General features: G+C 45.1%; 1 protein-coding gene across 7 annotated transcripts in view; it reads right to left on the reverse strand.

Moving 5' to 3' along the window:
- Igf2bp3 (insulin-like growth factor 2 mRNA binding protein 3) overlaps positions 1–21484 on the reverse strand; it is a 134396-nt gene that overhangs the window by 45164 nt on the left and 67748 nt on the right. For 4 of the 7 annotated variants that reach the window (XM_087657376.1, XM_087657377.1, XM_087657381.1 and 1 more), the window contains 2 exons: positions 3154–3205; positions 3004–3067 (listed from right to left, as the gene is read on the reverse strand). In XM_087657376.1, the coding sequence (XP_087513502.1) occupies positions 3004–3067; positions 3154–3205 (116 nt within the window). Of the gene's footprint in view, positions 1–3003; positions 3068–3153; positions 3206–8844; positions 9060–20478; positions 20811–21484 lie in introns of those variants that run through there. The other 3 variants (XM_087657378.1, XM_087657380.1, XM_087657382.1) reach the window with 3 other exon arrangements.

Consider the following 21484-nt stretch of genomic DNA (forward strand, 5'->3'; position numbering starts at 1 on the left):
TTATATTGTTTTATTTTTCTATCTGACTTTCCTTTCTTTACTTTACATCCCAATCACAGGCCCACCCCCTCCTCTCCTCCATTCCCATCCTCCCGCCTTCCTCTCCCTACCACTTCTCCTCAGAAAAGGGAGACCCTCTTCTCTGATCCCTCACACACACAAGCTAAGCATGTCCTTCCCCACTGAGGCCAGAAAAGGCATGCAGCCGAGTCTGCGTCAGGGCCAGGCCCTGCTCCAATGGCTGGGGAGCCCACATGAAGACCAAGCTGCACATATGTGTAGGGCCTAGCTCCAGTCCATGTGCGCTCTTTGGTTGGTACAGGCCCAGATCGACTCTTGTCCTTGACCCTTGCGGTTTGCTCAATCCTGTTCCCTGACTCTTCCGCAAGGCTCCCTGAGCTCTGACTAATGTTTGGCTGCGGGTCTCTGCCTCTGTTTCCATCAGCTGCTGGATGGAGCCTCTCGGGAGACAACTATGCAGGCTCCTGTCTGCAAGCACAGCAGAGAATCACTGACAGTGTCAGGGGCTGGCTCTCTCCCACGGGGTGGGTCTCAAGTTGGGCCAGTCATTGGTTAACTTGCTCTGTTTTTTGTTTTGCTTCCTTGGTTAGGTTTATTCAAAGGTATTTTATTTAGTTAGTTATTGGCTATTGTGGATGGGATTATTTCCCTGGTTTCTTCCTCAGTATGTCTGTCTGTCATTGATATACAGGAAGGCAACTGATTTTTTTTTTTTAATGTTATATTTTTGTGTCTTGCTACTTTGCTCAAAATGGTTATCAGCTTAAGGGTTTCCTGGTAGAGTCTTTACAGTTCTACACGTAGGATAATAAGATCTACCAGTGAGGATCGCTGGACTTCCTTTTGGATTTGTAACGCTTGTCTCTCTCTAGTTTGAGTGCTCTAACAAAGACTTCAAGCACTGTATTAGATAAGAGCAAAGGGCCCAGAGGCTCTTGTACTTGGTCTAGTGGAAATGCTGTGAGGTTTTCTCCATTTAGTATGACAGGGAGACATAATATCGTGGATGAGGCTGAGATATACCCCTAGTCCTAGCACACTCAGGACTTTCTCATGAAGAGATGTTGGATTTTTGTTAAAAGCCTTTCCCGCATGTATGGTAATTAATGGTTTCTGTCTTTGACGTCACTTATATATAAAATTATTGATTTGCACATGTTGAAACATCAATACATGTTTGGAATGGAGCCAAGGCTAATCACAGTGAACATCTTTCTGATGCATCACTTAATTATTTTCCAATCATTTTATTGAGAAATTCTGCATCTATATCCATTAGGAGGAATTATCTCTAACGTTCTCTTTCTGCTGTCTCTTTATCTAGTTTTGGTATGCGGTTAGAACTAGCTTGATAGAGTTTGGTAGTTTTCCTACATTTTCTAATTTATGGACTAGTTTGAGGAGCACTAATCTTCCTCAAACAGATTGTAGAATTCAGCAGTGGATCTGTCTGAGCCTGAACGCTTTGAGCCACTCGACTTTCTTATTAGTATTTCAATCTCATGGGCTGTTACAGAGCTACTTAAAATCTTTATGTTGTCTTAGATTAATTTTGTTTGGTGATAAACATATAGAGGAATGTCCATTTCTGCTAGATTTTCCAACTCACTGGAATATGTGGGATTTTTGTTTTTTAGGTTAACATCTAATGATTTTAATTTCAATGATGTTATAATGTCTCCTTTTTTAGCTCAACATTTTTTAAGTGACTTATTTTCATGTTATGTGCATTGGTGTTTTTCCTGCATGTATGTGTAAGGAACTGGATCTCCTGGAGCTGGGGTTACACAGTTGTGAGCTGCCATGTGAGTGCTGGGAGTTGAACCTGGGTCCTCTAGAACAACAACCAGTGCTCTGAACTGATGAGCCTCTCAATTAAGTCTTAACTTGGTTTTTCTCTGTAGGGCGTTGTCTCCTGCAGTCCTTTATGACATCTGGTAGATAGAGATCCTGGAACCTGCGTCTGTGGCCCTGTAGACTGTGGCTCTGACCAGGCTCCCCTACTGAACAATGCTTAGTTCTGATGGAAGTTCATTCCCCAAGAGACCATCTGACGGCTAAGTTTCAGCGTGTAGGACACTTGCTCTGGGACTACCCACTTGGTAGGGTCTTTCTAAAAATCTCCTTCTCCAGCAGAGGAACAACTGGCTAGACCGTGCCAGCAACAGGGCTTCAATGGGCTGCTCACTGTCTCCTAAAACACGCAGTACCCAGAGTAGATACTCTCCAGTACCTGGATGGGACTCCTCCCCTTCACATGGAGGTTATCCCTGAAATCACACTGTTAAAGATCATTTCCCATTTCTCCTTTAGGGCTTAGGGACGGCCAAATGGTCCTTCTGACTCTGCCACAGAAAAGACCAGTCTGTTCCAGCTCTACCATGAGGAAGTGAGGCTTCCAGTCACAGTCCTGGCTGCCAGGGACTCTGCACCACCGCTGCTTTCACATCCTAGGCTGAACTATCGAGGGCAGCAGTTTCTGTGGGCCCCTTTTCTCTCCCACTGCTGGCAAAATTATCATGGGTTGATCCAAAAAGCTGTCAGCTACAAGTTGCAATAGTTCAGTGTCTGCTCAGTTAGTGAACTGGGTAATCACGACCAACTTCAGAGAGGAAAATGACAACATTTAACTGTTGTTAGTGCAATGCAGTGCTAAAGCACCAAGGGAGAGTAAGGAGGCAAATTACATAACCTGGAAAAATATTCAGACCCTTATTGCAAATAGGTTGTGATTTAGCTTCACGCATCACTTTCAAATGGTATTAAAGATAAATTAAAAAGGGAATATACCTTAACCTCATGCAGATTTCCAATAGTTGTGCAGATTTAAAAAGGCATTAATTGTAGAGTCAAAACATATAAAATAAGGTTTCCTTTTGTGACCCACCAGCCTGTCTTCAATTTAGGACATCACATAACATGAGTGACTGTAATAACTTAATCTAGTTATAACAGGTAGACAAGGAGTTCCGGGCTGCTTACTGTCTAGCTTGGTCCTTACTGGAATAGGTTACATTTACAACTGCTGTTTCCGAGTCCGTGTTCACTGAGGGAAGAGAAAACAGAGAATTGGTTAGTTTCTTCCCACTTCCTTCCCTTTACAAATTTAAAAGCAATTCAGAAGACAGGTACCTTGCTCACAGCTCTCCACCACTCCATACTGGACTAGTAAACTATCCAGCACCTAGCAGGGAGAGAAAATCGTCAAGTTTTGAGTTTCCCAAGATAGTAAAGGGGCAGGAACATGCTCTCAAACCACAAGTCATCATGATGAAAAAGAAAAGGATTAACTGGGGCTTTGAATTACAGAACCACAAGGAACACACTCACTGCTTCTCTCTGCTGCCCTGCCTGCCTGTTCCCCATCCCAGCTTTTGCCTCTTTCTGGTGGGTACCTGCCAGCCTCAGCAAACTTGGGAGCAGCTTTGGAGGCACAGGGCAAGAGCATGTTATTTCTCATACACAGATCTTACTTCCTCCATGGATTCAAAGTCATAAGATGGGGTCTCTGTTAAAGAGTTCTATCTGTAAGATGGTCCTTTTCAAAGAACTCCCTTGACAGCTCTACTGAATTTAGCAGGTCAGGTAAGCACAAGGCACACAGCAAACTAAAGCACACTTGCAGCAGCTGTCAGCATGCAGACGCTTACAAAGGTGATGTGACCATTTCTAGAGCTGAACAAGAGTGGAGAACATAAACACGAAGCTGTTTCCTCCCTCCTGAGCTGTAGACTGTTCTGACAGAGAAGCTATTAAGTAGTAATTATAGGTTTATTTTAACAAGAACCAAGGCTCTGTCTCATCATACAAGCCAGCTTCAACTGCTCTCGGCTTTCCAGACAACCCCCAAAAGATTAAGCAAAATTAGTTTCTATGTATCTACAGCAATTAATTAATTAATTTAATTACTTATTAATTTAATTGCCAAAATATGAAAGGCAGAAGTCCCTGAAGATGTTCTCTGGACCCAGTACACAGAAAACTGTTAAGAGGCATGCTACATTATAAAGGTAATTTCCTACTTCATCAGTGTTCCTTCCTTCGTAAGCACTTTTCAAAGGCTCCTTCACCTTCTGTAGTATGTTTTGTGCTTCTGCCTACTAGCTGTCTGGGAATGTGCTTTCTTCTTCGAGGAAGGTTGACGTCTAACTTGTTAACAGAATGCTCATTTTTTTTTCTTTGAGACTTTCCTCGGGTTCATGCTGGCCTCTAACTCGCTAAGTAGCTGTGACGTGGATATGCTGAAAGGCGAGGCAGTATAAGGGTGGTTGTGGAGTAGAGGAGCAGGCAGTAAGGGATTATTACCTATTTAATATGTTTACTTAATCATTCTGAGTTCTTCCTGAAAGTAATTTGCTCAGTAATTAAGTAATTATCTCTTAGTTTTCCTCCTGCCACCTCAGCTTTACTACTCCAGAGACAACGAGGCTAACACCTACAGAGGAAACCAGTGGAGCCAACATTCTCCAAAAGTTCTGCTGGCAAAAGGCCAAGACTTCCATCTGCAGAGGGTGTTTGATGTGCATCTACACATATGTGCATGTAGAATATATATATATATACACACACACAATGTGAACATACAAGTGCACATGTGTGTGCATGTACAAGGAAAACTTGAAGTTTAGGAAATGTATCACATTTTTACTACATATTATTTTACTATGTTTACATATCCAAAACAAAACATCCTAGCAGTACTGGCACACATGAGTTCCAGGACAGTCAGGGCTACACAGAGAAACCCTGACTTAAAACAAAAACAAAACCAAAAAAGTCTTGTAACTTAAACATGTTATTCCCAAGAATAAGTAAATGCTACTGGCTTGAATACACTGTATAAAATTTGCCAACTACACTAAAAGTGGCAAGCTTCATGGTATATGAATCATACTCAAATAAGCATGACTTTAAAATAAAACCAAAACCGACAAAACTGTAATCCTAAAAAAAGAAAGAAAGAATGGAAAAGGGATAAAAAAAGGTCCAGCATCAATCTTGGTCTTTAGTTGTGAACAAATTCACAACATAACCAGGCACCATGTGGGAGGCTTATACCCAGCTACAGTGGTCTCAGCGGGTCCTTGGTGCCTTAGAAGTTTTATGGACAAATCTGGAGATAATCAACACTCACAGGATGGGGGGAGGTACCAATGGCCTAATCACCCTTCCAACTGGGTGGTGCCTTTAATCCCAGAACCCAGAAGTGAGTTTGAGGCCAGCCTAGTCTACATAGGGAGTTCCAGACCAGTCATGGCTATACTACTGTCTCAAAAACTTAAGTCAATAAATAAAATTCTCAGAAATGAAATCAGGCCATGTCTGAATATGGTTTTTTTTTGGGGGGGGGTAAATTGCCCCTCTCCAAGTGTCTCCTACTGAGTCACCCATCCTATATATTAAGTAGGAAGATGTGCTGTGTACCTTTGGTTTCTTCTTAGCTGGACTCCTTTTAATTCTATACTGTTGAGTGTTCCCTTCTCTTCCCCCCAAATCCCTTACATATTTCAATAACATCTACCCAAATCTCTCACAAACCAGAATCTATACTTAAGCGGATTTACTTTACTGAAGCTGAATAGGGAATATTTCTTCATGTTCAGTGAAGTTTAAAACCCAACTGAAAGAGACAGGATGCATCAAGACAAGCTAAGCCTCAGAAACAATGTCTCGGTAGACATTTTTCCTACTAGGACTTAGGACTTAAAACCTAAAAATATAGAACCTTTGTTTTACATTGTTCACTCAAAAGCAAGAATAGTAAAGAAAGTTACATGATAAATGCAAAGATTATTGCTTTCTTGAACATGGTGGTGAAGAGTCAAGGTCATGTTTGGCAGTGGTGATGCATGCCTTTAATCTCAGCACTCACAAGGCAGAGGCAAGAGGATCTCAGTGAGTTCAAGGCAACCTGATCTATAGAGCAAGTTTCATGATAGCTAGGACTATCAAGATCATTCACAACAGCCTAGAGTAGAAACTACCTCCAGATCTATCAGCTGATGAGTGACAACGAAGAAAACATGGTCTCTCCTATAAAGAATCACCAATTGGGGGTTGGGGATTTAGCTCAGTGGTAGAGCGCTTGCCTAGGAAGCGCAAGGCCCTGGGTTCGATCCCCAGCTCTGAAAAAAAAAAAAAAAAAAAAGAACCAAAAAAAGAATCACCAATTGGTCGTAAAAGGAAGCATTTACATAAACGACAGCATAGGTGAACCTTGAAAATACTATGCCCACTGCCAGTAGTCAGGCACACTGTCTGATTCCACCTGTATCAATGTCAAGAATACCAAATCCCACAGAGGCACAAGGCAGACAACTGGCTGCTTAAAGACAGGGGGACAGAGGGAAAGTAGCCAGCAACACCTGGAGGTTCTTTCTGTGGTCATAAAACTTTCTCAAGTCACAATGGTGGTTGGAAATAAAGTGACACACTAAAAACCATTGCATTGTGCATGCCTAAAGGGGGATTGCAGAGTACCTGAACTTCATCTCAACAAAGCTGTTGAGTATCACTTATGATCAACAAATGACACAAAATTTGATATATTTTAATATTGCACATTGATGTGTTCCGGTTTCCTTGAGATCAAGAGGATCTTCCATCATGGAGGAAGTTCCTTAAAAGCAAAGGAAAGATTCAATAGCTTCAGGAAGTCCCTGAAACTGACCAGACTCACTAGGCCCCTCCCCGACAGAGTAAACAATAACAGCCTCAGATTTAGTAGAGCTGAGCTGCAAACAAGACTCTGAGATCACATCAATTGCCAGGAAGGAGCAGAAACCAGCTAGGCTGCCTCAAAGAGGTTTCTATCAATGAGGCACCTGGATAGGACACTCTCCAATACCTTCCAACCCACTGCGCTGCCTGCAGTCTGTACAGTGCGCTCCTGGTCTCCAGCTTTGTGAGCTGTCACCCATGCTGGGCTGGGCCTTGGTGATGCAGATGTCTTTGAGTCACTTCTGCTCCTGTAAGTAACCTCTCACCCATATTCTTGTAAGCAACCCCAATAAAACTCACTGATTCACCAAGCTAGACTTCGGTGGTATCAGTACTTTGGTCTATTGTGTCTCCAAGAAAAGTTTTGTCACGCAACATGCCTACACACATGAAACATCACAGTCAGTTTCCTCATGTGTCTCCAGCCTCGGAGTGCCCTTTATTTCTATCTGTGCATGATTATCTCAACAGAGAGCTGGGAAAATCCATGCAGCTCTAGCTCCTATGTGGTCAGTCTTCCCCTGCTGCCCCAGCCCCACCTCGACAAAACTGTTGCGGCTGATCCCCAGGCACAGGAAGTACAGCACACTCCGGAACAACAGACTGGAAGTCGGTGGCATTTGGGGGGCAGACAGAAACCCAGTGCAATGGAAACTCCATGGAATCTCTGAGAGTAACTCTCGTAAAGACAGGCCATCTTCTATAACCAAGGCCTCAAGTGAAGGGACTGGGATGACAACCCAGTCACAAAACCTTCAGCCTCCAGTCTGTCCTGACTGCAGAGTATGCTGGGATGGGAGCCTAGCAGAACTGTCCTCAAAGAGACCAGAGGACTTCATCCAGCACCAATGATGGGAACAGCTGTGAAGTCCCACAGCCAAACAAACATTAGGCGGGACTCTGTGAGTCCTGCTGAGGAAGGGGAGAAAGGATCAGGGAACCAGAAGGGCAACGACACACCACAAGAACACTGCCCATAGAATCAATTGACCAGGATATATGGGAACTTGAGAGATCAGGGAAAATGTAGGGGTCTGACCTAGGTGTGGTGTGTGTGTGTGTGTGTGTGTGTGTGTGTGTGTGTGTGTGTGTGTGTGTTTTTCATATATATAATGTCTGAGTAGCTTGATGTTCTTGTGGGGATCCTAACAGTGGGAGCAAGAGCTGTCCATGACTTGTCTACTTCTGGGACTCTTTTCTCCTACTGGGTTCCCTTGTCAAGCCTTGATGTGATGTGTATGCCTAGTCTCATTGTAGTTTGTTATGCCCTGTTTGGTTGCTGTCCCTGGGAGGCCTGCTATTTTCTGAAGGGGGGTGGGGGAGAGACTTGGGAGGCGGGGAGGAAAAAGACACTTCAGTCAGTATGTGATATATAAAAAAAGATAATATAATTAAAAAGGCTTTTGTCGGGGCTGGGGATTTAGCTCAGTGGTAGAGCGCTTACCTAGGAAGCGTAAGGCCCTGGGTTCGGTCCCCAGCTCCGAAAAAAAAGAACCAAAAAAAAAAAAAAAAGGCTTTTGTCCTGAGTGCAAAGAAAGCTAATTTTCAGTTCCATCAAAAGTCCATGGTAATTTAAGCTAATAGGTGCACTTGTTACAGGGTCAGGAGGAAGAAGCACAAGCACTCCGAGCACCCACGCTGTGGTGAAAGTTAAGTACACCAAAAGGCAGGGGCACCCAAGCCTGCTCACCCACCTGACGGCCTTCCAATACTAAACTTAGTTTTAGATACTAGGAAAGGCTCACCACAGACACGGGTTACTCCTCCTGTCAAAAGAGGAGGGAACCCTGTCCATAGAAGCCGCTCTGCAGAAGGAACTTCCTTCAGATGCACCCAAAGTTTCCTCAGGAATAGGCCCAGAAAGTCTGTTCTTGAATCGAATCTCTGAAAAAACTACATATATAACAAAAAGCACTCATACATTGCAGATGTCAGGAACCATTTCTAGTAAAAACTTACCCAAAAAAAGAAAATAAAGGTTTCTCATTATTTCTCTAAACTATCACCAACACAATATTTTGGATAAGACTTCTCTTACAGCAAGTCTGAGGACAGCTTTTAGGTTGAGGAGACATGCCCTCACAGATCATCGGCAGCACACACCTTGATCACCAGAAGAGCCCTCCTGGGCTTATTCACACAGACATACAGTCCACTGTGGAGTCTTTAGAGCAAAGGCAGGACTTCTGGGAACCGTACTTTCACCAGTTGGATCCTCTAAGCAGGTAAAGAGGTGGCATTAGCACCCAGTCGGTGGCTAGAAGCAGGAGTCACCTTCCCAGAAGCCCCACCCACCATCGCTGAGGTCATAAGAGCGTCTAGCGTTCCCTTGTTTCCACTAAGCCACGATGGCTTTAAAAGCTGAGTGAGCAACTCGCACCCTCGCCTCGATCCCTCGCACCCTCGCCTCGATCCCTCGCACCCTCGCCTCGATCCCTCGCACCCTCGCCTCGATCCCTCGCACCCTCGCCTCGATCCCTCGCACCCTCGCCTCGATCCCTCGCACCCTCGCCTCGATCCCTCGCACCCTCGCCTCGATCCCTCGCACCCTCGCCTCGATCCCTCACACCCTCGCCTCGATCTCGCAAGTCCTGGGAAGTCCCTGCGGGACCCACGCACGTGACCCGCCATCCTGTTTGGAATGGACTGCCCTCTGCAGTGCACCAGCAGTCGGTGGTTGTGAACTGTGCTGCTTGGAAGCAGCCCTGTCCATCCATTACTCACTCCACACCATCCCACAGGGTATCAGCATCTCGTTCTGCAGTTAGATCAACTATGTCAGGGAGGCTTAACAGTGTGGTCAACCCCAGCTGCCAGCTCTGCTGACTTGAATAACTGAGCCCAGAGAAAACGTGGTTTCGAGGAGTGACCACTGAAAGGTCATGGGCTTCTCTCAGGGGTGATGAGATGATTCTATAATTAGTGGTGGTCACATACTACATGACTGTACATGGTGGTTAATTTTATGAGGTGTGGATTTTACCCCCTTCTTTAAGAGACATTTGTACATGTTTATGTTTACATATCCACACACACTCAGAGGAGCATCCCTTTGCTCATTTTCACACGTGTATATACAGTTCTGTGCTACACCCTTAAATATACTTAGTTGCTCTTCCAAATGCCGCTGATGTCTTTCTCCATTGTAGCTGTAGCAGCTGGGGTGGGACTTAAAGTTGCTGGCTGAAGCACGGCCTTTCTCACCTGTATTCCCTGACCATCTGAATAAGTCACGTTGATTGACTATTCTTTTCAAGGGCCTTAGGACTTCTCTAGAGCCAAGTGTTACCATTACCTTTTCCTTTACCTGCCATGAGTCACTGTCCACCCCCAACAGAAGAATCTCAGAGAAAGGACAGTGGTGACAATCTGGCCCCTTCCAGGCTTCGGCCCCTAAACCCAAAGATGAGAGACTGGAAAATTCTGTTAGCCAGTGTGGTGGCACAAACCTCTAATTCTTGAATTTGATAAGCTTTGACATGAGGACTGTGATTCAGGAACTAACTGAACTACATGGTAAGACCTTATCTCAAAAAAAAAAAAAAAAAACCCTAAAAGTCAAACAATTCAGAACCCACTAACTTAGTCCTTAACAACCAGCAAAGAACCACCATTGCCCCCGGAAAAGGGGATGATGGGTGGAAGCAGAGCCTAGTCATGGCGGGTGGCTCAGTGGCAGGGCCTTTGCCTGGCATGTGAGAGGCCCTGAGTTCAAGGGAAAAGAAAGATGTCCAGTTACAATCCTCACAAAACTCTGGGTAAAAATCACTCTTCTTTCACCCAGTGAGACTCTGTTGAAGAAAACGAATTTCTCATCTGCGAGCGGTTATCAGTTGTAGATAGCTTCTAGGTTAGAGATGGGGGCTTGTGTCCACTTGCACTCTCAGCACTGGGACCCATGCAGACACTGCGAGGCAGGTTCTCTCACTGGCTTGGACTGGCAGGCGAACAAACCCCACTGACCTTCCTGTCTCTGTCTTTCCAGTGCTGACGATACCCACACATATGCCACCAAGTGGGCATTTTACACAGGACAGAGCAAACTTGTCCATGCTTTGGAGGCAAACACCAAACTGCCTTCTCCAGACCTGCTTAAAGGCGGTAACCAAACAGCAAACACAGAAAGATAATGAGTTGACCTCCAAAGTCAGCACTGTCAGGAATGATTCCCACAGATGAACGCCTTGTGATCACGCACACGGGAATACTACTGAGAGAAGGGGCACTCAGCATCCCTCTGTACTAGAACTGAGTTTAGCATAAGGAGGTCTCAGTGTTGCATCTAACAAGTTTAGTTAAAAGTATCAGACCACCAAAATACGCAACTGGGTACAATTTAAAATGCACCAGTAGTTAGGAAAATCACAGCTGCTCCAATTATAAAAAGACAAGGAAAACTAACAGGCCCAAGAGATCTCAGCTAATAAATATTAGAGACAATGCACAGAAGAGCCCAGAAAGAAACTACAGAAACACCTGTAGTGGCTCATACCAGTTGTTCTAGGAGAGAGAAGCAGGAGGATTGCTGTGAGTTCAATGGTTAGCCTGAGCTTCCAGGTGAGACTGTTTCAAACATTCACAGGGCACACGCACACACACGCACACGCACGCACATGCACACACACACACCAATTTAACAAGTAAAAAGAAAACAAAGCCAGTTACACAGATATGTGGTGATGTGCATCTGTGATTCCAGCCTTCAAAAGGCTGAGGCAGGAGAATAGGGGGTTGGAAACTAGCCTGGACAAAACGTCGAGATGCTATTCCTTATGATTGATGCACTAACTTCATTTCTGCTTAGTCAGCGTTAAAGAACTCATGCAGAATGTAAGTGAAGGTCGGTGCAGACATGTTCACTGACAGGCCAATTGCTGGAATGAGACTAAAAATCACTCGCATAGGCAGCAATGTGGAGTGCTTTCTGTAATTACAAACCACACAGAGAACGTGGTAATTAGCAATCACCATAAGACTTAGAGGCCAAGTACACTTTTAAAGTGTTAGAACTGAGCGTCAGCTGGGCCTGCTGGTACAGACGTGGCCAGCCCAGAACTTGAGAGATCCTATCACCGATTAAAATGAGAGCACAGCTGCCCAGTACTAACCCCAAAGTTTTGCAGAATGCTTCAGGAAAATGAAGATGGCCACAGGAAAGGATGTCTGCAGACAATTATGAATTGAGGGATGTGTACGTAGGGTGTTTAAAGAACTAGGACACCCCAAATTTTCCTGTATCACTCAAACACCACTAGTAGGAATATAAACCGACACAACCATTTTAGAAATCAGTGTGTGTGCTCCTCGAGAAGCTACCACACACCTCCCCAATCCCATCTTTAGGTGCACACACCCTTCTAACTGAAAATCTCTCCTCACCGCACACAAGCACCCAATGTTCCCAGGAGCACACACACTAGCTGTACAGTTGTGTGGTCAAGGGAAGACTGCGCGTGGTACACTCACACAGCAGTAGTCTTTCTAGTCATGAGGGATAATGTACATGCTAAAACATGGCACCCTGAAAAGACTATGCTAAAAGATACCAACATGAGCACCGGTGGTGCCAGGACTCCAGAAACTGCAAACACTTAGCTACCCTGGTTACACAGTGGGACCATGCTTAAAACAGCAAACCAAACAACAAGCGCCGGCAAGCAAGGCCACCATGAATAACTCCATTTACATCAAATATCAGAACAGGCAGTCTGTAAAGGCAAAGAGTATGCCAGTGTCTCTATGATCTAGGAAGAGGTGGCCAAGTAGCAAGGAGAGAATGATAGGAACCACAGTGACGTTAGGGGACAATGAAATATTCTGAAATTAACAGTGATGTTTCCAACCCTGTGGATACCTTTCAAAGCCATTGTATTGTGTACTCTATAGGGTAAAATTTATACTCTATGAATTATGGCTCTATTTTAAAAATCTAATAAAGGCATAAAATACAACATGCTTGACCATGCTAAGAAACTGAGTCCCTTAACAAGAAAAAAATAAAATGAAAACATAAATTATATAGGTTATACTGACTTCCAGAAATTGTTTTAAGAAATAAAGAATGCCAAGAAAACAGGTGTGGGGGCTGGAGAGATGGCTCAGCAGTTAAGAGCACTGACTGCTCTTCCAGAGGTCCTGAGTTCAAATCCCAGCAACCACATGGTGGCTCACAACCATCTGTAATGGAACCTCTTCTGGTGTGTCTGAAGACAGCTGCAGTATACTCATAGAAATAAATCTTTAAACAAAAAAAAAAAAAGAAAAGAAAAAAAGAAAAAGAGAAAATAGGTGTGTCTTCTTTCTTATTTTTAAGGTTCTCCCTGAAGAAGTGAAGCAGGCAAGCACAAGGAATAGATTAGCAATCTAGGACTCCACTTGGCTGGGACATACCACTCTCCTAAGGATCTACCTACACCAGCTGCACATAATACTCTGGAAAGTGGAGTAAGTTTTCCATACACGCTATCAAAATACAAACTGTGCCCCCGTTTTTGGTATGAAGTTTTTATCCAAATGTATTTCTTAAGATTCCTGGTACAAAAAATAGGATACTGAATGCAGTAAGCAAAATGCTTGTTTACCTAAACATTAAGTGACCATACTCTTGATTGCTGCTTCTCATTTGTACTATTGCTTCATTTTGAATATGAGCTTTTAGTTCAATCCCTTGAATAAGGAACAGAAACCTAGAAGCGCTCAGCTCAGATCCCTGAGCACACAGGCAAAAGAACCACGATGAGCCAGGCAGAACAACACACAGAAATGACTTGGAAATCAGTAGAAAAGAGAAAGCTGCTTACCGCATCACCTATTGGGAGTACTGAGCACATAACACCTACTGGAGTACTGAGCACATATCACCCATTGGAGTACTGAGTAAACTACTGAGACAAGGCCTGGTTTGCACAGGTCCAGTGGAATCTCTCCCCTTCACAGCATTTGTCTCCCATGATAAGTTCACCCACATTTCCTAAGAAGTCAAACTCCTTTGTAACTTGTGGTCATGAGTGCTAGGAATTAAACCCAGATCTGGAAGAGCAGCTAGCACTCCTAACTGCAGAGTCGCCTCTCCAGCCTCTTCTTTCCTTTTTCTGCTTGTTTTTCGTTTTTGTTTGTTCGTTTGTTTGTTTGTTTTGTGTTTTTTAAGAGCCTCACATTTATGGCTCAGACTAGCCAGGGACTGATGATTCTCCTGCCTCCCAAGTGCTGGAATTAGACCAGTGCCACTATGCCTAGCTTTACCATAATGCTTACAATTTGAAATTTACCTAGTATATTTAATGAACATGTGTACATGTGTTTGCACTCACACACACATGTACGTGCGCACATGCACAAGCTGTGCAAAAAAAAAAAAAAAGGCCCTTGGGTAAGACAACTCCATAGATATTTAGGTCAAAATACTTATTTTTTTTTCCTCTTTTTTTTTTTGGAGGGGGGGGGGAGCTGGGGACTGAACCCAGGGCCTTGCGCTTGCTAGGCAAGCACTCTACAACTGAGCTAAATCCCCAACCCCGGTCAAAATACTTATTATGAGGACTCTGGGACTACATTTAATTTCCGAGGTCTGTTTCCCAGAAAACAAGAAACTCATTCTATTACAAACTAGAAGTCTCTGAGATTCTAAGTCTGAAATCAGTGCACAAGGAGGCCTGGCTGCTAGCTGGGGTTGCTAGCAATCTTGGGCACTCATCTGGTTCTGCTTTAAAAACTTTAGAGTCTTTCTGGCTTGTTGGGAGGGGATGAGAAATCCACAAACTTTAATGAGGTTCAAGGTTGCGATCAAGTATTACAGCCTCAACTCTCATCTACTCCCCACTGAATCCTCACCAACACCTTCACCTAGAACACATTGTAGAGCTCCTTGACTCTGGAGTGCAGCGCATTACCTCATTCCCGATAACCACTCTACTGTGTTCTGGCCTGGTGTCATCAGGACTGACGTCATTAGCACCTGCAGGCATGACTGCTACAGTGTGAGAAGAGGGACGGTTGGACAAAGGCATGGCAGGACTGCAAAGACAGACTGTAGTGGGCATGGCCATGGCTAGGAGATAAAGGACCTCCAGGTCACCTGTGCCACCATTTGGGGTTGCTATCTCCAGAATGCTGAGAGAATGAATGTGCTGCTTAAGGCCTCTTTGCCTTGTGGACACAACCATCACCTTCTCAATGTGCACAGTATCTACCTTGAACCTAGGCCAGGGGCTTGTCTGAGCACAATCCAACAGGTCTTTCACTGTCCATGTCTGGATAAGAGTCCTTGCTTCCGTGCTGTCTAGAACAAGCTGCTCAGACAGTTACACTGAAGGCTCTAAAGGCGGGAGAGACTCTCCATTCACCGCTACACACCATTAGTCAATCACGCACCATCCCATTCAGTCATCCAACTATCCCAGTGTGGATGCTAACCATGTCCTCAAGATGTAGAACATGCTTCAAAGAGGAAAGGCCTCTGCCCAGTCAGACAGCAGAGAGACCCTGGGTTCCAGTCAGCACGTACACGGTGACTCACAGCTGTGTGTAACTTCAGTTCTAAGGGCTCCAACACACACTCTGGCCTCCTGGGGCAGCACACACACACAAATATACCTGAAGCCAAAACACCCACACATAAACTAAAAAGAAAAGGAATAAACAATCAAAGGAGGTTTCAGGGGGAGGGAAAGATTGGAATTATGCCCTAAAATACAAAATAGAATGGCCTCAACCCCAAATGACTACACAGAGTAGACGCTTCTTCATGGACAAGTAGCTCTCGGGGTTGGGGATTTAGCTCAGTGGTAGAGCACTTGCCTAGCATGTGCAAGGCCCTGAGTTTGGTCCCCAGCTCCGAAAAAAAAAAAAAAGAAAAAACAAACAAGTAGCTCTCGCAAGATCCTGGGCTCTCGGTCCAAACACTGAGGAGGACACTCTACAAGAGAAGCAGGCAATCTTAACTGCTAAGCCATCTCTCCAGGCCTGCAGTGACATTCTTCCAGGTCTGTGGGAAGGCAAGGAAGGTGGCTTTACTCCAAACACTCTAGCTTCACTGCTTCAACCCCTCTTCCAGGAGAGCAGGACTGCTATGGAGTGGCAAGCTGTGTGGCAGCAGTGTCCGTCCACTCGATAGACTAATGGTGGCGTTTTCTCTCAAATGTATAAGCTCAGACTAGCCAGGAGAGAAACCTCAGTTAACTCCAACTAAGACCCTCTACACCATCTTCGACACTGCTAAAACTGTCAAGGTCATCAAAACATTGAGTCAAGAGACTGCCACAGCAGCAGGAAGCAGGAGAAACTGCAGCTGCACACAGTACAGATCCTGCACAGGACCCTGGAGCAAGCAGCAAAATAGAATGGCCTCAGGCACAAATGATGCACAGAATAGATGGCATGATCTTCAGGCATCAGCTTCACTATAAGGTTGATAACACAGGTTCCCAGTGTGCTGGCAGGTACACCCCACTGAAGCGGCCTGTCAGCGACAAGACTGGGTCTGAAGTGCATGGGAAGCCTCTCTATTTGCTTTCGTTTTTCTGTAAATAGCCAGCCATTCTGAAATGCAAACTTCATTTCAAAAGAGGAATACAGCGCCAGTACACACTGCAATGTGCATGAACCCTGAAGAAAAACTAAGGGAAAAGACTCACCACAAAATAGCACACATTACAGGTGCAGTTTATAAAATGTCGAGAATACAGAAACCTATGGAAATAGAAGGTGAACTTTCCAGCATTGGGAAGAGAAGGAAGCAGGAAGTGGGTACTTATTGGTAAGGCTCTTAGGGGTAATGAAACCTTCTAAAGCTAGACAATGGTGCTCTACCACAACTCAGCGGACACACCAGGAGTCACTGAATGGTGTGCATTTGGAGCCAACAGGATAGCTCAGAGACAGCTTGCCACTGAGGCCTACTGACCTATATATTCAACCATGTATGCTCTGATCTCCATATGTAACACACACACACACACACACACACACACACACACTCCATGTGTAATACACACACACACACACTATACACAATAAGTAATAAAAAAAGTTAGGTGATTTTATGACATATGAATTTCCTAATAAAGCTGTCATCAACACAAAATGAAATTCAGCAAATTAGAAAAGCTAATGTTAAAATACCAAGTACATGTATGGGATGGATCTCCTGGTGAGCATAGGTAGCAGTGCTCTGGAAGACAGTTTTGACTGTTCCCTTCCTTAAATAAATGACAAGAGAAAGGAAAAAAGGAGAAACAACATTACATCAGTTTTGCATCCTTATTGCATCACCCCATTTTGCTCAGCTTGATGATGTACCAGGGTTAGCTGAATGCTGACCAACTATTGTTCTCACTACACAACTTTCATTTGAAAGCTTTAAGATGTCTGTGTGCGCACGCACGCACACACACACACACACGCACGCACGCACGCACGCACGCACGCACGCACGCACGCACGCACACACACACACAGTCACCCCAGGGACCCTGTCCCTGCCTTCCCAGTGCTGAGATTACACTTGGGAGCCATGCCCTGCTTTGCGATGTGGGGTCCACATTGATGCTCACACGGGAAGCACTTTCTCACCTAAGCTCTCCCCAGTCTCCTTCAGATCTTTGAATGACACGTTCTCCTTTGCACCCATGATGCATGACTCTAAGGAGGGCATCTGCCACCCTTTACCCACCATCATAAAGTTCTTTGTGGGTTTCACTGAGGGTTCATGTCTGAAGAGGTTAACTGTCACACTGTCCTGAGAGCCTGTCCAAAAGCCTTCTGCTTTGTGTGAGGTGGTGGCGGCCATCCTTGTCTTCATCATCATTATCATCATCTTCATCATTGTCATCATCATCTTTGTCACCATCATCGAGACAGGAACTATATAGTCTAGGGTCCTGACCTTATTAAGTATGCCAGGCTACCTACAAATTAGTGATCCCCCTAAATACTCTTCCTACACTGAGATGACAGTATTTATCCATTCCTCCATCACTACCTGTGCTCCAGGTGTCACTACTCACTTGGATCTCTCTGTAAGCACAGATTTCTGGTTTCCTTTGTGATTGATGCCTCTTTGTTCCCCTAGAAGTCATGTACTTATCCCTGCTTTCTCTCCTCGGCTGGGGCATATAAAAAAAAACCCTCCCCAGTTGTTCAAAGGCCCACATCTCTTTCATATTATTAGTTCAATCTACAAACCCTCAAACACTAAGTATACATTGATAAGGGGGAAAAGATTTTCCTCAGCCTCCCAAGTGCTGGGATTAAAACATGTTCCCTTGGGAACATGGGATTAAAACATGAGACTTCCATTGATTACAGTTAGCTGTTAGGCACTAAGAATGTTTGAGTAAGGGGTTGGGGATTTAGCTCAGTGGTAGAGCGATTGCCTAGCAAACGCAAGGCCCTGGGTTCGGTCCCCAGCTCTGGAAAAAAGAAAAAGAAAAAAAAAAAAAAAAAAAAAAGAATGTTTGAGTAAGTGCATGCTTGCCTCATGCCTGTAAAGTGCTTGTCATACAAGTGTGAGAACCTGAGTTCTGATGCCTAGAACCCAAAACCCAGGTAAGGTTCAGTGGTGAGAAGGAGAGAGACAGACGATGTCCCGAGTTCTCAGGCCAGCTAGAGCACGCCATCAACAGCGAGTCTCAGAGAAGGTGGAAGGCAGGGACCAACACCAGAGGTCCTCTGACCCACGTGGAGTGCCATGGCGGCCTACACATACTCCAAAGCACACGCACAGCATGAGCACACACACGAGCTACAATTGTGAGATTGTAAGGGTGAGCCATGGATGCCGAGGTCCTTTAGACGAAAATGTTTTTAATTTGTCAAAAAAAACAAAAAAAACAAAAAAAAAAACACAGATTCGAAATAACTACTTCTCAAAAAATGAAGCAACTTAGAACCACTATAATTGTGTAATATGCATGGCCTGTGGGGGAAGGCAGGGAAACAAAGTTAAAAATTAATAAGAAGTCAGTGATAACACTCTAAAATTATACAATAAGGTAGAGGTGACCCTTCAGCTCGGTAGCAATCACTCCCAAACTAAACCTGCTTGGCAAGGGCCTCAGACTCTGTCAAGCACTGCAAAGTTCTGTCTCCTGGAGCAAAGGGGCAGTGGAGCAAAGGTCCTCTTTCTAAACAAACACTGGCTAAACACCAAGTCAGATAAAATTCCTATGAGAGAGAGACAAAGCTGTGACTGATAAAGGATCTGCCCACGTTGTGTCAAGCCAGGAGAACTGAATGCAATGAAATCACACCATTAATAGGAAAGAGATGAAGACGATTATTACAAATCGGAACTGTCTGCTCAGCTGACGCTCAGTCCAGAGTGTCTGGAGTCATTGGACGACGTCTGCTCAGAAGAGCAGTGACGGACATAGGCTTGGGAGGGCTTAACGCAAATCCACCTGAAGAAGCTGCGTGTGGGGGTAGCCTTTTTAGTAACACAGCTGCAAGGAGCGTCCCTCAGCGATGCTTCAGACTCTTTGTGACTCACTTCAACACTGGAGTCAGGAGCTGCCTTCAAAGACCAAGTTCAGTATCAAGGCAAACTACTATCCCAAAGTCTAACCGGGGCTGGCTTGGTGGCTCGGTGGGCAAAGCACTTGCCACACTAACCTGATGGCCAAAGTTCAATCCCTGGGACTTACACTACTAAAAGAAGATGGACAGAGAAAAGTTGCCCTCTGACCTTCAAACACAAAGAAGAAGCAATAACCAAATGTACAGGAGATGAAAATGTACAGGACAGCATGTCCCATGACAGCCAAGGCTCACATAGCTTACACTGTGAATCGAGTCTCCCCCCAAAACCCAAACGAAAATTACCTAAAAAGAATTTTACCTCTATACCAATAAAACTCGAAACAACAAATTTATATTCTGTTGCTTTATACTCATCTTCTCTGCACACAGAAACATAGGGATTACGAACACGTGTGCACTCGCACCAAGCTCGGGAACTGTCCACGCAGGTGAGGCCCCAGCTTCAATCCCTCCCCTCATGGTGGCATGCCTGTCCTCTCAGCACTGGGGAGACAGGGCCAGGAGGAGGATCCCTAGGGCTCACTGGCCAGAGCCTGTCCTGACTAAAAACCTTGAACCAGTGAGACACCCTGTATCAAAAACCACAGAAGACAGTTCCTGAGGTGGGGCACCTACATACCTCTGGCCTCTACTTACACACCCACATTCACAAACACACACACACAGACATGAACGCACAAACATGTGTACATACGCGTGCACACAAAAGCAATAAATAAAAGCAGCCTATGATAGGGCTGAAAAAGTTTCTGGCCAAGATGAGTTCTTTGAGAACTGACTGACCTACATCTGGCATCCTTCCATGTTCTTTGGAAACAACATGGGGGGAACTACAACCCTTGTCCCCAAACCCTGGAGTCTGCAAGGCAGAGACAAAGGTCAGAAGGCAATAAAAATATAAAAAGCAGCAACTGCTACCACAGTGCCGTGGGGGGGAAATGCTGGAGACACCTGACCCAGGCACAGCCAGAAGATAAATGAAGGCTTTGTGGAAGAAATGACAGCTATCGTGGGAACAAAAGAGTAAGAGGATTTGAGAGAGGTGGACAGACGTAGAGGGATTCCCGGCAGACAGTGCTAAGAGCTTCAAAATGAAGTGTGAGGTGGGGTTAAGGAAAAAGTTCGTCTACACAGCAGGACACACGGACACTGGTCAAAAGCAAGCAGCCTGAGGAGCTGATTAACTCAGAATGCACATACCTGAGCCTGTGTCATGTGCTTGTTCTCATGGTGGCCTTGCAGAGACTGTCTTGCTGACAATCCCTTTGCACAGACAGGAAAGTGTTCTGCAATGTTCTGTCCCTTTGCCCAAAATGTCAGTCAATACAGGGCTGTCCTCAAAGTCCTAAGGCTCCACTCCGCACTCCGAGGCTTGATAATGTATAGCAGGGAAACTCTACCACCCCTGGCTCACATACTTGAAACTGCTGTGGAGATTTACATGGAGAATACGCAAGGCCTGGGGAACAGTGCATGTCTAAATAAAGACATTGGTTGGTTCCTTTGTGCAGTTCAGAGGCACTGACTTGGGTAAGATCCCGAAGCAGCCTCATGCAGATAAAGGCATCTGCTGCAGCCTGCTTGCAGGAGTTCCACTGTCAGACCCACCCAATGGAAGGAGAGAACCAACCCTACAAGTTGTTCTCTGACTTCCATGTTCCCTGTGTGGCACAGTCTGAGCATGCATGCACAAACAAACACAAACAAACAAACAAACAAACAATATTTTTTAAAGAGAACCCTGGGCAGTGTTGCCTTCCTAGAACCCCAGCACATGTTTGTTTGTTGATACTTTGGCTGGCCTGAACTGGCCATATAGACTAGGCCGGACTCCTGTCTTACAGAGACCAGTCTACCTCTGCCCTAGACTCCTGGTATTAAAGGCATGCACCACACCCAGCTGAGAGGGGTTGGAGTGGGGTGGGGGTGGGGTGGGGAGAGACAAGAGAGCACCAGCTCTAAACTGGCTCCAGTAGAACCCCAGATCAAAGGCCCTGGCACCACCTCAGCAGTAAGGACTGCATCTGTCTCCCAATCTTCAAAGGGGATCAGCTGCAGACAGGCCCTGCTCATCCTCCAAGGACCTGTCTGCTGGAGTACATTTCCTCTAAGTGGTGTGACACGATGTGACGTTTACCCTGCACAGAGACCCCTCTAGGTCCTGAAAAACATCTTCTTCATGCCTTTCCCTGACTACATTTCCCAC

Source organism: Rattus norvegicus, chromosome 4, assembly GCF_021556685.1.
Source record: "Rattus norvegicus strain SHRSP/BbbUtx chromosome 4, alternate assembly SHRSP_T2T, whole genome shotgun sequence".
NCBI classification, from domain to species: Eukaryota; Metazoa; Chordata; class Mammalia; order Rodentia; family Muridae; genus Rattus; species Rattus norvegicus.